Source organism: Salvia hispanica, chromosome 6 (assembly GCF_023119035.1).
Source record: "Salvia hispanica cultivar TCC Black 2014 chromosome 6, UniMelb_Shisp_WGS_1.0, whole genome shotgun sequence".
Taxonomy (NCBI): domain Eukaryota; kingdom Viridiplantae; phylum Streptophyta; class Magnoliopsida; order Lamiales; family Lamiaceae; genus Salvia; species Salvia hispanica.
In genome coordinates, this window is record NC_062970.1 from 44,926,998 (window position 1) to 44,944,752 (window position 17,755).

General features: G+C 34.5%; 2 protein-coding genes across 2 annotated transcripts; both read right to left on the reverse strand.

The window, feature by feature from the left end:
- Window positions 1-232: 232 nt before the first annotated feature.
- Window positions 233-1,694, reverse strand: LOC125194015 (kxDL motif-containing protein 1-like). The gene is made up of 3 exons (XM_048092007.1): window positions 1,565-1,694; window positions 1,323-1,475; window positions 233-482 (listed from the first exon to the last, which is right to left on the reverse strand). The coding sequence occupies exons 1-3, from the start codon at window positions 1,684-1,686 to the stop codon at window positions 374-376; spliced, it is 384 nt and encodes a 127-aa protein (XP_047947964.1). The 5' UTR covers window positions 1,687-1,694; the 3' UTR covers window positions 233-373.
- Window positions 1,695-6,336: 4,642 nt separating this feature from the next.
- Window positions 6,337-11,620, reverse strand: LOC125195479 (homeobox-leucine zipper protein HOX32-like). The gene is made up of 16 exons (XM_048093624.1): window positions 10,645-11,620; window positions 9,888-10,019; window positions 9,708-9,803; window positions 9,507-9,620; window positions 9,319-9,402; window positions 9,044-9,199; window positions 8,843-8,917; window positions 8,652-8,758; window positions 8,363-8,552; window positions 8,008-8,196; window positions 7,841-7,921; window positions 7,612-7,746; window positions 7,185-7,510; window positions 6,961-7,072; window positions 6,730-6,879; window positions 6,337-6,649 (listed from the first exon to the last, which is right to left on the reverse strand). Exons 1-16 carry the CDS (start codon window positions 10,915-10,917, stop codon window positions 6,503-6,505), a joined length of 2,367 nt encoding a protein of 788 aa, XP_047949581.1. The 5' UTR covers window positions 10,918-11,620; the 3' UTR covers window positions 6,337-6,502.
- Window positions 11,621-17,755: the final 6,135 nt, after the last annotated feature.

Below are 17,755 nucleotides of genomic sequence, written 5' to 3' on the forward strand. Positions count from 1 at the left end.
GAATGGAGTAGTTTTCAAGAAAATGAAATTAGTGAACTTATATACAACTACTTGTGTAAGGAACTTTTCTCAACTTCGCACAAATGAAATGAGACATGTAACTATGAACATCTCAAAATAGCAAAATAAGACATTTAATGGTAAACCGTAGAAGGAGAGAGCATAAGTTTTCGAGGAACTAAAGAACACATTATACAACCACTTATGTAGTAAGTTTGGACAACACTAAAGAAGCAGCCAACAATAATTCTTTCATGGATTACCACAGCATAATTTATACACAAAGTGGCAAGAGTTGAAGAAACAATGAATTCTAAGAGCAACAGTGTGAAGTGGATTTAGAGCAGAAGAAGATAGGAGGGGGAAATCATTTCTAGCTATCCTTGGGCAACTCCAGGTCCGGTCTTTGATCGAGAGCTTCGATTTCTGAGGTATCAGGAAAAGCATCCGGATAGGTTCCTGCAATCTTGTTCTTAAGGCTCCTACAAACATCAGAATAAATGCGCATTAGCTTTCATAGAAATGTGGCAAAAAAGACTCCCACGCAATGAAAATAACAATGATAAGGAGGGTCATTCGGGCAGAATTTAACGAACTCATTACTATGAGCAAAAGAGTTGCTGGCCGTTTGCCACAAGATCGTTCCAGTCATTTTAGCATACACTAATGTAGCTTACTTGGTAGGTGTTATTGAAGAAGACTACTATGCACCTCCTAAAAACAGAGTATATGTGCAATCAAAGAAAGCTTCAGTTGTGTTGTTCTTCTGTTCACATAAACCGCGCTTGGCCTAATACCCTCTTCACCACACAGGATCATTAGCTTGAATTAAGTGCTTAGGGAAAATCACATTGATATGGTAACCAAACAAGCGAAGGATGCTACTCGACTTCTCTGCCACTTTTGACAACAAACACCGAATTCTGTCGTGCCATTAATCTAATCCATAATGCTAAGGAAGTATAGCTTCTACGAACATCGGAAAACATCTCATATCCATATGGATTTCCTAGCCCTATTTAAGTTCTTTGTTTGTGGAAGGCTAATCACAGGGAGCTAACAATTTTTTGCAGCTGAAGAGGACAAGGTTCAATCTGGCATTAATATGCCATCATCAAACATCTCTACACATTTCATAGGCTCAATTATCATCATCACAAAGCATAAATTTCATCAACTCTTCTTAATTTCTCAAAATATTTCCACTCATCCAAAAAAAAACAAGCTATGAATACATTCATTTGTACATCTAAACAAAATAAAGCATCATAAATTGGGGGAATTGAAAGTTATAAGCCGAAAAAACGGAGAATTCGACATACCTGAGCTTCAGAAAGATGTAATCCAGGTCCGATTTCATGGACCGCAAGAGGCGCGTGTTCTTCGCAAAATCAGCATGCACTTCCATGAAGCAATTCTCCGAGTACTCGTTGAAGTGAGACAGCACTGCATTGCTGTCTTGCAATCTCCCTAATCTGCGTATTAAACACTTCAAATCACTAAATTCCGGTGAAATTATGATCGAATAACCAATTGACAAAAATACGTTTCTACACATACATACATGAGATTTTGCGCTTGTTTGATCGAATCCAAATCTCGCGAATCAGTTAGGGTTCTGAATTCTCTGGAAATTTCGCTGGATGCTGATTCCATCGACTCCTTCACCTTTTCTGAATCCGCCATTTTCACTTCTTTTCCTTCTTCCTTTCTAATTTTGGGGATAAAATTAGCTGCCTTGAAGTTGGGCCGTTAACGGGCTTGAAGTTGGGCCTTAGGATGAATTTAGCGGCTTATTGGGCCTTGGTCATATATCTGTAAATAGAGTAAATGGGCCTTTAATATTTGGATTTTCATACATATTTCAATTCTCCATGTAAAAAATGTTTTTGCATTTCCATTTCTTGATCTATATAGTAAGAAAACCTTAATATATTACATAAACTAATCAAACAATATAAATAGGGAGTGCGTTAAAATAAAACACCTCTTAAAGTAACACCATACCACTATTCTTAGCCAATCATTTATATACGTGGACAAATAATCAGTTGTCATGTGGCAATCATAAAAAATGCTCAATGGTAAATTTTCTCGGCCAGTAATATCCAATACGCTAGACAACAATCTATATACTATTGTTGTGTAGCATTTATAATATTGTTTGATACGTGTTGTCACAATGTCACTTTAAGAGGTGTTGTCATTTTAACACAAACCTATAAATACATAATCATGTCACCTAAAAAAATTAACATATGGATCTTAGGTGATGTAGAATCAAATATTTCACTATAATTTTTAAATATATAATTACATACATATAAATTGGATTGGATCTAAATATATATTGTGCAGAAGTGAAAATTGTACTAGTACACAACAAGAAGGTATAAGATCATAGGCCTCAAGAAATAATAATGATGGCAGTCTATGAAAATGTGGAAAATGGGACAAATATTTAGTTGTCAACATGTAAAGATGAGACACAAGTACGAAAGGTAAAAGCCTCATCATCCAATTTCAAAATTAATAATGATTTCTTGAATACAAATGAATAACACATGTTTCAATATTTTTATGAATAAATTTCATACTATATGTAAAATTTATTGCAACCCACATTACAAATTACTCCCTCCGTCCCTCATTAAGAGTCATGTCATACTTTTCCATTTCGGTTCGTCCCCAATTAAGAGTCACACTTCATTTTTACCATAAATAGTAAGTAGGTCCCACATTCCACTAACTCAATTCACTCACATTTTATTATAAAACCAATATAAAAAAATGGATCCCACATTCCACTAACTTTTTCAACCAACTTTTCTTTACATTTCTTAAAACCCATGCTCGGTCAAAGAGTGACTCATAATAGGGGACGAATAGAGTACATTAAACCCACCTAGAAAAAAGGCTAATGTAAGCAAATTAATTTAACTTTTCCTAAAAGTAAATAATGATTGTATTTCTGCAATATATAGCCATGGAGAAAAGCAAAGTAGCCAAGAATTCAACCCATCCCACACCCAAAAATTTATTTCAGATTTTGCTGTCACAAGAAACCACAGAAAATAAATGCTTCAATAGTAGGTCAACAATGATCTTTTAAGTAACAGTGCCAATTCAATGATTTCAGAGATGGATCACTTTGTAATTTTAAAAAATTATGGGGGGTTTATGCAATTACCCAGAAATGCTTATTGCATATTCTAAGCAACCGTACCATGAAAAGAGGGTTCAAGTGCACGCTCGTCTGAACAAATTTTGAAAGACTCAGAATTTTTTTGTGATATGGACAAACCTAAAGGTGTGAGGGATGGTCATTTTCTCATGATATGAAAAAATTACTATGAAGTTTGGTTAAATTAAATTGTGATAGTCACTTACCTTTCAACCTTAAATGTCAAAAAATTTAAGTAAAAGATGTTAAAACAAATACATAAAAATGAATAACAACTTGAATCACACAAGACTGAAATAACTCGAAATAGCAATGATTCAAGCATGGAATGAAGAGAATATTTTTAAAATACATAAAAATGCGTAGAAAGTTACTCCCTCCGTCTGCTATTAGGAGTCTCATTTATGAGCGGCATGAGTTTTAAGAAAAGTGGGAAGGAGTCTCATTTATGAGCGGCATGAGTTTTAAGAAAAGTGGGAGGAAAACGTTAGTAGAATAGGAGTCTCACTTGTATATATTAGTTTTAAATGAAATGTTAGTGGAATGAGTTAGTGGAAGGTGGGATTACCATTTATGGTAAAAGTGAACCGGGACTTCTATTCGCGGACGAATTAAAATGGAAAAACGGAACTTTTATTCACGGACAGATGGAGTACTTATAAGTGTAAATTTGAATTTGTGTATTAACTCAAATGCACATATTTTATTTATTACTATATCATGTTAAACTTAATATATCTCATAGTATTTGATTTGTGAAATTATCACATTATGGCTAAATAGATTGTTCCATACCAAAAGTAAAATTAGTGAGTCTCGTGTGTTTTGGTATTAGGTGGTTAGAGTGACACTTCATACTTTTATTTGGTTAGGATGATTTGATATATCTATCACATTAAATGTTATACGTAAATTTGTTCCCATTTATGTATAGTGAGAGAGGGAGAGAGAGAGAGGGGTGGCCATTGGCAGCAAGCTTTAACAGTGGCTCGATTTTCAAACGCAGCAAAAGGAAAGTCCGCCAATTAAGTCCAAGAGTGAGTTAAGTTGCCATACCATCAATGTTCATCACATGGATGTCATACTCATCATATCATGCCATGCATGTATATGCATACTCAAATTAAAATATAGGAGTAGTAATCTATCCGTTCTAAGATATTAGAGCCCTTTCTTTTGGGCACAGAAATTTAGGAGATGTTAAGTAGTGTAAATAGAGTTGGTAGTAAAATAAATTTTTACCATAAATAGAAATGACTCAAATATGTTGGAACACCCCAAAAAAGAATAAGAGTCTAATATCTTGGGACGGAGGGAGTACTTTAATCTAAGGGTCCGAGTGGCATGGAATCGTCATCCTTAATTAAATGTCAGTAAATCTATCTATGCCTTTGGGTATGGAAGAAGTCTTAAATCCTTAAGCCATCCTTCGAGATGCTTATAAATCAGTACGATTTTTGGATATGGAGCAGATTTAAGTCTTTCGATCAGTTGTTCAAACCTTTAAAATGCTTACAAATCAACCTAGTGACAAATCATTAGGTTAGCCGGTGAATCTCCTTAGTCTAACAACTAAAAAAATTAAAACACATTTTAGCAAATTATCAAAAAAATCATCAAATATAATTAAAATATGGCCAATGGAAATTTTAAAATGGTTAAAAACTTTGAAATGATAAATTATATCATACATTCGAATTTTTTTTCTTAATTGTCTAATGGCAACAAATTTCGGCATATCCCTATCTGAACTTATTGATGTAGCATGTACCTATGAAAAAAATTGTTAACATTTCGCAAATCCTCGTAGTGAATAAGAAACAATTTCTTTATGACTTTGTCCTCAAATAATAGTTTCATTTTGATAGGTCCACAAATTAGTTCACTTTTATTTTTTTATAAGTTTTTTATGTTTCAAGTGAGAATACTAAAATTATCTTAAACTTCAAAACTCGGTTATAAGTATATTTATAATCCATTAGTACTTATTTATTTTTAAATTAGTACATTAATATTTGGAGGGAGGAGAATAGTTGGAGGAAATAGGGGTGAATTAAGGTTAAAGAGTGGAATTAACAGAGATTGAGAGGGTTTGAAAAGACGTTGATGGACGTGGGAGTGCAGAACTGTTAATTAACAAATCAGACAAAAGTTATGGGCTTTTTAGGTATTTGATCCCAAACAAAAAATGTCCAAATGGGGACCGATCTGAAGAGATATTATTCTGTTGGTGGTTCACACACAGTGAAGGTACAGAGATGACTTCACGAGACATTGTTTAGGTGTGTGGAGCCAATCCATGCATTTGACCTTGACTCCTTATTCCTTTTTTCCACTACCTTTTGCTTTCAATTTTTTTGAATTTCAACATCACACATTTCAATTTGCTCCCAACCAAATCATCACTTATTTCTATTAGCACCCACCGATATCATTCTTGCAGATTTCGCGTCACATCCTTCCTTCAATTTATTACTATTAAAAATAATAATAATATTTCTTTTCCATTTTATCATTTTGCTCATTCACCGGTACAAGTCTCATTTACCTTTTACCACTTTTGATAATAAATTGCATCAGCAGCAGACGCAGAAATGAACGTAAGTAGGAGCTAAATTTTCAAAATTTACCTTAAAAACAAATTTATAGGCGTCTTAGATTGTTAATAGGACGTTTATATAATAATGTACTATAAAATATGAATAAATAATAGAAAAAGGTTTTAAAAAATGATTTCATAAGGGTCTAAAGCCCCCCTATACACGTAGTTCCGCCAGTGAATCCCATATTCTCTACAAACTTTATCTCATTCACATCTTATTATAAAACTAAAACCCACCTTCCACTAATATTTTCTTACTCATTTTTTATCACATTTCTTAAAACTCAGGTCTGATCAAATGTGACCTTATAATGGTAGACGGAGGAGGGAGTAGCATTATTGAGACAAGGATCACTCTTGATCCTCTAATTTGTAGTCTTGGAAATCTTATCAAGAGTCACAAAGTTTGAATTCAACCAATAGATTTACAAACAAATGCTAATTATTAACCAAAATATTTTCATTCATAAACTACACCTATTCTTAGATTTGAGCATGTTATAAGCTGCTATATTTGGACTTTGGTAATAAAAAAGATTTAAAAAGAGGATTAAAAAGCACCTTGTTTCCATATATAACAAAATAGTAGGCATCTCATAAGTTCATAATCCCTCTCAAACATTATGTCATATGCATAAGTTCTGGCAAAATCAAAGAGGTACAAATAACTTAAGCAGCTGATGTCATATCTTAGTAGGAGTTTTTACTCTATTTCTTTACACAAAAGACCAGTTCATGAACATGAAAGCAAGGCAGTGATTGGCGTCGTCGTCGTTGAGGACCTTCCACGCGACGGCTTGCTCATACGAGACCGGCCTTCCCATGCTCGAGACGCAGACTCCGGCTGGCAGATAGGCGAATCCCTAAACAAGAACGACGATGATGAGTAAAGCTTAGCTGCTACGTCACAAGGGAGAATCTAGTCGGTGAGAGGAATCTGTACCTGCTGCATGATCTTGGAGAACTCCGAGAGGAGAATCTTACGGCCTGCTTCGTCTAGAATCTTCTCCAGCATTATGTCCTGAAGGGCGACCAGGGTCGTCTCCAGCATGTCGAGCCCTGCCTGGTTTGCGAATGTGAAAACTGCGGACGCCTGCAATAGGTAGCCCGTGTTTATGAACAAAATAGAGAAAATGCAAGAATTTCAAAACATAGATAAAGAAAACAGACTAACATTCATCTTAACAGAGCAGCACATTATCGCATCGCTGTGGTGCCAAAGTTGTTTAAGAATGGCATCGCCTGCTGGTGAGTCGGCCTGAAGGAGTTCTGCCCCAGTGTGCATACTGTGAAATAAGTTGGGAAGAATATCAACGACAAAGTCTATAATACCACAACTTAGCAAGTTTAAACAAAAAAAAGGAAGCTCGTTCCTCGTGGATCTAGTGAAAAATATACCTATAGCTCCTGCATATCCATTGTGCTAATGTCACAGCCTCTGGTGATCCAGGAAAAGGCTTTGGTACCATATGTGAGCTGAGTTGAGACGGGGCTATGGCCATAGCAACTCTTTGAACTGAGGCAACAATGCTTCGTACATACTGGCGGGCCATGGCAGCAACGCTCTCTTGGTAGTGATTTTCAAAAGTGAACTGGAACGCAATGGTTAGAACGGACCTAAGGTTCTGATTGCTCGTATCAGCTTCACCACCTGCACGAGCTCCACCATGTCCTACCTCGAGGGCTGAAGCCAAGTCCAGTGTTCGAGTTGCTGCAGGACCATCCTGTATCATAAAGATAACAAAATAATAAATACGTATAGCGAGTTTGCAGAATTTCAACACGTAATTGACAGATAGAAGCTAGGCAAGGAGTAGCACCCAACTGATTTAGGTTCCAATGGAATGACACGGAAACCAGATGGCAGCAAAGGTGCATCATCACCAAATGATTCATCTATCGGTGCGAAAACAAGCTGAGCACAAGCCCCGGTTGTTGTCTCATCAATCCCACTGCATAACTGCATGGACATAAGGGTTCGTTCACAATATGAACATCATAGTCAACATAATGAAGGAAATCACATCTATGAAACTGTTTTCTTATTGCCAGACCTGTAACAGGTACATATCTCTCGACATAGCTATGTCTTCTGGGGAGAATGCATGACCCTCCAAACGAACAACTTCCAGAAACTACAATTTGAAACCAATTATTCTACAATTTGCCATTGAGAGACAAAATCGAATGGTGCATGAATGAATGTGTTCATAAAGGGTACCTCTTCGTGTTCCACTGTCTGTGCCAGAGGTAAAATGACTTGACTACTAGGAAATCCGCCGGGCTTTGAACAAGGAACTGCGTAAGGACTTGCTTTAAGAGAAGCAGCTGAGTAAACATCAACGCCATAATCAGCCCACTCCGAACGATGCTCCCTCAGGAAGCGAACAAGCAAAGCAGGGGGCACATTCTGCAATGAATATAATTTAGAGATGCTATTGAATTCGAAACTATCAATCAAGACTGTAATAATAAGCTATATAACAGAGATTAGAGGCCTTGAAGACAATGGAAAGGAAAAGCTGATGACATTTACATCATTTCATTGTCAAGAAAACGATTTACAAAAAAGTAACCTGGAGAAGCATAGATGCTCGTGCGCAGAGGACTCCCCCAAATGTTGGGAGCATTGACAAATTGTTATACTGAGAACCAAGAAATTTGTTCGGGGACGTGTTAACAGCAATGGTTACATCTTCCACCCCATCGCTGCTCATTATCGACCAGCCATCATCAACAAATCCATTGACAGCATCATTGAACCCCCTAAAGATTGTGGAAATGCATGAGTAAGGTAATCATTTTATAATTATTGTCATAATTTTTTAAGGTAAACATAAGATACTAATGGAAGTCATTACTCACCTGCACAACCTTTGACTTAGGGCCCTGAGAACAGCAGGTTGGCGGCCACCTGAGTACTGGACCTCCCCATTCGTTTCTTGAGCTATTTGTCTTATGTGACGCAAAGCCTAAGCATACAGAATGATTAATTGCTACATAATTGAAGGCATGGACCTATAAAGACACAAAGATGCAAGGCAGATAACACTCACAGCCATAGTCATCTTCTGCGCTAGGATTTTGGATGATTCATAAAGAGGCCTCAAAACTTCGGGAACACTGCCAGCCTGTTACAAAATAAGACCCACGATATGTGACATAAGTAAAATGATGACCAGCAAACATATAACTAGTTGAAGGGCATTGGAAAAGCTGAACGAAAGACCCCTAAACATTTGTTGGTAAGTTCTTACATCAAAGTCAATGTGATCAACAATGTGGATAATTGATCCACCACCCTCACAAGGTCGGATCAGGTACCCACTAGGTAGCATCTCAGCTCTGGCAAAGCAAGTAGCAGGAGGCCCAGCTGGACCACCAGTGGATGATGTTAATGACCTCTCACAAATCTGCGACATAAAAGGTTATGCTGTCAATTGTCATGATACTCGTCTTCCTTTGATGTTCAGTAAAAAGTATTTAATACGAATGAAATTACGGAAAATAGTTGAGTACTAGGATCATTTACCACTAGACTGCCATCTTCCAAGCTAGTGATATATCTTAGCGTCCAAAAGTCACGAGCAGATGCCAACGTTGTTGGTGCATATACCTATACAACAAAGTGGGTTTTTAAACATTTTTGGAGTTGTAAGATATATAAATTGCCTAAGGCCTAGAAGAACAACACACAGACTTCCATCACAGCAATTGTACCTGCATATATACAAGCTCTATAGTCCCTCCGTTTCCTGTGGGAATTGCACTTGCTACATCAAGGCAACGACAGTCACGGAACCAAGAGAGACGATCTTTGAGAATTTCGGCAACCTGCAAAGGAAAGTTAGTCAAAGTTGAATTTCAAATGGGGTAAAAACATGCCACAGATGGACGGGGTGAGGAAAGTTTGATTACTACCTTCGTGGGTTCAAGACTCACGAGGCCACAGGCTCGTGCTGCTACCCCACTACAATTGCGAGAAACAGCGACAATGCCAATAGAATCCGGACCAGGCTGTCCACATCATATACAGAAGACATGTTACCACCTAGAGCTGAGAATAGATAGAAGACAAAACTAGGCAATAAGAATCTTTACCTTCATCCCAATCATCTGTACCCAGTCGACAGCAGTTCCAGTAGCCTTACCAAGGAACTCTGCCAGGGTCTCCTCAGCAATTGCGAGAAGACTATCACAACACAAATTAAACAAAATGATAAAGAAGCCACATCAATTCAAACTTACTGGACCACCAACACATATGCAAGCTAAAACATTCGAATTACTCCACCAACTGGAAAACTTAGTAATGTTCGACCCCGGAGAAAGATCTGATGGGCATTAATTGTATACAGAGTGAATTAAGATCTACAAGGAAAGGGACAGGAAATGAAGATAAAGCAACTAATAGCATGACTGTCAAAATGATGAATGCCCATCTGAAGCATATTGACTGAGATCTCAACAAATGGCACAAGAAATTGAATTTCACCTCCAAATTCAATTAATGAAAAGATTAGAATGAGCCCTCACTTTTTTCGAATTAACCATGTACAGAATACTTAGTCAATTAAAAACCTTCATTTTTGGACAAGAATTGAGCTAAAAGTAAGGGCTGGAAAGGCTACGAATTCCCATCCCTATTCTAAAATATGAAAAATTGAGATGCAAAAATAACTAACGACACTGTCGATTTGTTCAGCAAGCAGAGCTGGAGTGGAAAAAAGGAGGAATCTTTTTTTTGAGAAAAAGAAAAAAAGAACTGTACAAACAAAAACTTGAAGAGGATAGACAAACAACAACTAAATTCACTCAAGAACTTCCCCAATCCTTTAAAAAAAACACTCCAAACTCATGTCCCAACAGCCTTGAGAGAAACACATGTGTACCTGCGGTTCTGAAACCAGACTTTGATTTGTTTAGGCTCAATGTTGGAAAGAATGGGGCATTCCCTAATGAGCTGCTGCCTCCTCAAAGAGCTAGGCTTGGGGCACTCAGCATAGACCCTCTCGAGCGCATCAACTTGCTCCGGCGTGTACCTCACATACTTGCTTGCATCCATTTGCTGCTGCTGCTTGCTGCTGCCGCTGCCGCTGCTGTTACTGTCCCTGTGCATAGAAAGCGCCATTCCACAAGAAAGACTGAATCTTTACTCGTTGGGAGAGGAGAAATGGCGGTTTAGATGGCTGCATGAACAGGCAGGCTCTCTTCACACAGAGAGCCTACTCTCCCACTCATCAATCAAGATTGTGGCTTGTTGGTTTCTTTCTTCTTCTTCTTCTTCTTCTCTTTTGTGTAGTAGAGAGAGATTGTATTATCTTTCCTGGTGTTGAGGATATAGAGATATAGAGGAGAGGAGAGCAGGAGAAGGACTGGTGTTGAGGTAGTGTTGTTTATTGGAACAGAGGTCCCCCTGGTTTTTATCTCAAGACCCCAATCTCGAGAAATTCATAGAAAGCGAAATGTGGAGAGAGAGAGAGTACTATATACAGTGAGATAAGAGAGAGGGTGGATAAAGTCCTTGCACCAACCCACAGAAAGGAGAAACTGAGGGTAAACAAAATCAAAATTGAATAGCATCACAAACTAAATCAAAATTGAAAAGCTGGTTGGGTAATTTCATCAAACACGTTGAATGCAATTAAGCAAAAGAGTGAGGTGCGTATAATGATTTGGTATTTGGGAGTTGGTATTGAAATTGGGAAATGGAGAAATGTGTACAAAGATGGAAGGATTAAAGAAACAGAAAACAGTGAAAAGATGGAAGAGAGTAAATGGAAGGCAGAAGGGATGCCTTTATTGGAAGCAGACTGGCAGGCCCAATTTTAGACAAATAGAGATTCTAGCTGTTAAGCCTGTAGCTTCATCTCTTAGGGAAAATATTAATTGAAAAAAAAATGTGCAGTCTCTCTCTCTACCTTCATTTTGTATGGTGAGGATGATTGTGGGACATGTGATGGATGATGCATGCATGGATGTCGTATGATGCATCATGCATTGGACATGGGAGTAGTATATTAGCAAAACATATTCTTAGTTCGTTATACTTTAGTCAAAATGTTAATTAGGTCTTTGTACAATTTTTTCGTTTTAATAGGTCCTTATACTTTTCACAATATTTTTATCAGGTCCTCCTATGATTTTTCGTTTTAGTAGGTCCTTATACTTTTATCATAACTTTCATTAGATCCTTGTACAATCTTTTATTTTAGGGACTTTTTTACATTTATCTTGGATAATAATCTAAATTTAATTAAACTTAATGAACTTTTTAATATTCCATTATTTAACTTAGCATAGTCTATAAAGATAATATCATCTTGTTATCCAATAATCTCAATAAGTTGTAGAGAATAATAAAAAGATCAACTGTAATGATTGAATATTAAAATCGAAGTTTTTTTTTAGAATAACTATCCGAATTTTCAATTGATTATTTATATTTATATTGAAAGATACGTTTCCCTGAATATTTATAATCATAAGATAAGTTAAGTAATAAAGTTAAAAGGTTCATTAAATTTAATTAATTAAATATAAATTATTATCTAAGATAAAAGTAAAAAATATTTTAAAATAAAAAATTGTATAAGGACCTAATAAAATTTATAATCAAAGTATAATGACCTATTAAAATGAAAAAATTGTACGAGGATGTGATGAAATTTATGAGAAAGGTATAAGGACCTAAGAATGAGTTTTGCCTAGTATATTTTGTGAAATTTTAATGTGATACTCCATCCGTCCCACATAATTTGACCCAGTATTCCATGTTGATCCATCCCACCTAATTTGACACACTTCACTTTTATCATTTTTAGTAGTGGACCTCATATTCCACTAACTCATTCATATTCACATTTTATTATAAAACTAATAGTACTTTAAAAGTATTACTCACATCCCACCAACTTTTTCAACTCATTGTCCATTAGATTTCTTAAAACTCATGCCGGGTTAAAGTGTCCCAAATCATGTGGGACTGAGGGAGTAATTAATAAGTCAAAATGAAATACTCCATATTAAAAAGAAAATACGACATCTATTTTTGAGATGGATGACGCATTAGTTAGTGTTGGTTTGGATTTGGATTTGGATTTAGATTTGGATTATGAATAGGATTATAGATAAATAATAGTATTCCCTTCGTCCGCTATTAGGAGTCTCGGTCATTTTTGCGCATCCGTTTTATAAAAATGATAATAAATAGTTAAAGTAGAGAAATTATAAAGTAAGAGACAGAATAACGATGGAGGGAGTAGTATTTTATTTTGTAATAGGACCATGAAGAAATTAATATTGATTTATAAATTTTGGTCTTACTTCATTACCAAGAATTAATCTCGAAGGATATGCTTCATTTAATATATGGCTACTCTCTGGGATAAATTAATTTTAATCGACTATAGTATTTATATTTGGCGAAATAAATTAACAATGAATTGCTCCTTTCAATTGAACGTTTAATTTCTATATATTATTGTTTTTACTTTTCGTGACGATGAGTAAGATGATATAGAAATTGGATTATCGGATCATATATTGAGGATATCGGTCTTATTTTTAATTTTTTCTTAATTAAATATTGAGTTTGAATCGAAATTTATGTCCGGATTTAAGTTTTATAACGTTGGCAAAGATAAAATACGTCATATTTTTGGATTAAAAGTTGCTTTGGAGCACTTCTAACTGCTTCCCAAACATGCATGCATGGTCTTTGTCTCTTTGGCCTAAAGTTAATGTGATGTAATTCTACGCGTTCTTAAATATTGAGCTTAACGCGGTCTTATTTTCACTTTTTTCTTAATTAAATATTGAACTTAACTCGAACTTTATGTTTGAACTTTAAGTTTTATAATGTTGGTAAAGATAAAATACGTCATATTTTTGGATTAAAAGTTGCTTTGGAGCACTTCTAACTGCTTCCCAAACACGCATGGTCTTCGCCTCTTTGGCCTAAAGTTAATGTGATGTAATTCTACGCGTTCTTAGATATTGAGCTTAACACGGTCTTATTTTCACTTTTTTCTTAATTAAATATTGAGCTTAACTCGAACTTTATGTTTGATTTTAAGTTTTATAACGTTGGCAAAGATAAAATACGTTATATTTTTGGATTAAAAGTTGCTTTGGAGCACTTCTAACTGCTTCCCAAACACGCATGCATGGTCTTCGCCTCTTCGGCCTAAAGTTAATGTGATGTAATTCTACGCGTTCTTAGATATTGAGCTTAATGCGGTCTTATTTTCACTTTTTTCTTCATTAAATATTGAGCTTAACTCAAACTTTATGTTTTGACTTTAAGTTTTATAACGTTGGTAAAGATAAAATACGTCATATTTTTTGAATTAAAAGTTGCTTTGAAGCACTTCTAATTGCTTCCCAAACACGCATGGTCTTCGCCTCTTTGACCTAAAGTTAATGTGATGTAATTCTACGCGTTCTTAGATATTGAGCTTAACACGGTCTTATTTTCACTTTTTTCTTAATTAAATATTGAGCTTAACTCGAACTTTATGTTTGATTTTAAGTTTTATAACGTTGGTAAAGATAAAATACATTATATTTTTGGATTAAAAGTTGCTTTGGAGCACTTCTAACTGCTTCCCAAACACGCATGCATGGTCTTCGCCTCTTTGGCCTAAAGTTAATGTGATGTAATTCTACGCGTTCTTAGATATTGAGCTTAACGCGGTCTTATTTTCACTTTTTTCTTCATTAAATATTGAGCTTAAATCAAACTTTATGTTTTGACTTTAAGTTTTATAACGTTGGTAAAGATAAAATGTGTCATATTTTTTGGATTAAAAGTTGCTTTGGAGCATTTCTAATTGCTTCCCAAACACGAAACGCAGAGTCTTCGCCTCTTTGGCCTAAAGTTAATGAGATGTAATTCTACGCGTTCTTAGATATTGAGCTCAACGCGGTCTTATTTTCACCTTTTTCTTAATTAAATATTGAGCTTAACTCGAACTTTATGTTTGGACTTTAAGTTTTATAATGCTGGCAAAGATAAAATACGTCACATTTTTTGGATTAAAAGTTGCTTTGGAGCACTTCTAATTGCTTCCCAAGCATGCATGGTCTTCGCCTCTTTGACCTCAAGTTAATGTGATGTAATTCTACACGTTCTTAGATATTGAGCTCAACGCGGTCTTATTTTCACTTTTTTCTTAATTAAATATTGAGCTTAAGTCGAACTTTATGTTTGGACTTTAAGTCTTATAACGTTGGTAAAGATAAAATACGTCATTTTTTTCGGTTTAAAAGTTGCTTTGGAGCACTTCTAACTGCTTCACAAACACGCATGGTCTTCGCCTCTTCGGCCTAAAGTTAATGTAATGTAATTCTACGCGTTCTTTGATATTGAGCTTAACGCGGTCTTATTTTCACTTTTTTCTTAATAAAATATTGAGCTTAACTTGAACTTTATGTTTGGACTTTAAGTTTTATAAAGTTGGTAAAGATAAAATACGTCATATTTTTGGATTAAAAGTTGCTTTGGGGCACTTCTAACTACATCCCAAACACGCATAGTCTTCGCCTCTTCGGCCTAAAGTTAATGTGATGTAATTCTACGCGTTCTTAGATATTGAGCTTAACGCGGTCTTATTTTCACTTTTTTCTTAATTAAATATTGAGCTTAACTCGAACTTTATGTTTGGACTTTAAGTTTTATAGCATTGGTAAAGATAAAATACGTCATATTTTTGGATTAAAAGTTGCTTTGGAGCACTTCTAATTGCTTCCCTAACACGCATGGTCAACGCCTCTTCGGCTAAAGTTAATGTGATATAATTCTACGCGTTCTTAGATATTGATATATATCAATATCAAGTTTTCTAATAATTATAATAAAAGAACATACTTATTCCAAATAATGTCAAAAGCGAATTAAACATTTTTTATGTCATACGTTCTAAGTAATTATTAAATTTTAATTTATCAGTTGTACTACTTGTACTAAACAAATATCATGCAAAGGTCAAATAAAACATGTTTCTCATAAATTTGTTTGAAACTAACATCATTGTAAAATGGGTCAATATCCAAATCCATATACATATTCAATAACACGTTTAAAGTTACAACAATCAATAAAACTACAAATATACTATTAAAACATAGATTTTGATGAACTTTTTTGTACTAAATCTTATACTAAACCGGTGTGACAATATATTATATGATGACACAATCTAATAAACAAGGAAATACCCATTGCTGTCCAAGCATGCTTTCATAAACATGATATCATTATAACGTTTTCATGCACTAACTTTAGCTGGAAATGGGTCCCATAAATCACTTAATATTGTATAAACTTTGGAATTAATTAACTTAATTAAATTCTCCTAATTACAAGTATTCTCATTGGTTGATTCCTCCTATAAGATTCATGACATATGCTTTAGAGTGCCCCTACAAAATTGGAATATGAGTAGTTATTAACTTATTATTCACGAGTGTGCTAGATTCAAGTATACTCGATATATTAAAATTATGTTAGCATAAAATTAATAAGTACCTTATTAATTATATGTATGTATTTTAAACTAATTTGTTTTAGTATGGCTACACATTGACAATATATGTTCATGATGAAGACGAGGGCCATGAAGCTTTTCACAAGAGTTGGATGGCAATATTTTTTAAACATTTGAAAAAGGTATAGGTGATTAATTGTAGAAAAAAAATCATAAAAGTTGGGGCCAATTGTTATTCTAATAATATTAGTAGTAAATTAAATAAACCCATGCATGCCACTAGATCGGCCCCACTTATTCGAAAGAGATTTTATTTTATTGTAGTTTAATGAAAAATAGCTTTGTGATATTAAATGTTAGCCAGATAAAACTATTTTTTAAACATTTGAGGGATAAATATTTTATTATTATTGATTATAATATGACAAAATAGCATTATTTCGAGGTTATTTTTAATTAATCACTTGTTACTTGCAATGATTATACTACTAAGGCTACGTTGGTAGCTTCGGCATTTCGATTATTATTCAACTAAAAATAATACTAGTACTCAGTAATAAGCAAGATTAGGAAAAAAGGCACGATTTCATGAATTATACTAGTACTAGTTCATTATTTACCTTATTATTATGAAATTTTAGTACCCCTACTTATTTATCTAAAAACATTTACTCCATCCGTCTAATTTCAAGTGATTAACTGTTTTTACGTACGTGTTTTAGGAAAATGAGAAATAGTTAAAATGGAGAGAAAGTAAAGTAAGTAAGAGAATAATGTAGATACGACTCTCTTCTATACATATTATTTTCTCTCTTACATTATTTTCTATCTATTTTAACTATTTATACCATCTATGCAAAACAACGACAAAAAATAAATCAATCACTTGAGCTTGGACGAAGAGAATTTCTTTTAGTGGAATTATCGACACAGTTAATTACTAAAATGATAAATCAAAGTCAAATAAATTTATGGGCAACATATATGTCATTCAATTTTGCAACACACGTTATTATTCAAAAATTAAAATGATCATTTATAGATAAACCTAAATAATGAGCCACTTAAAATCGTGTGAAATGATGTGATTTAGAAGGCTTGAAGATGACACCCCTTTTTACCATGTATGATTAAATTAGAAAGCTTGATTAACACCTTAATAAAAGCAGTGATCATTACACCCTTCATCCTGACTATGAAGGCTTATTCAAATTTTCACAACAAATAAGTAAAATTATTGTAAAATAAAATTATACTATGATAAACTTCCTAATAATTAAATGCATGGGAGTATTAATAAATGAGTTCAAACATTACTTTATGAAACAAACCTATAATTTCACTCAATTTTTTTATAGTATGTATTTAAATCTTGGGATGAGGGAGCAATTGAATTTTAAAATCAACAAAAAAAATAGTAATCAATAAGATTAATTTTTGGCTATTTTAGTTTTCATAGTGAAAGTCGACAGCCAACCA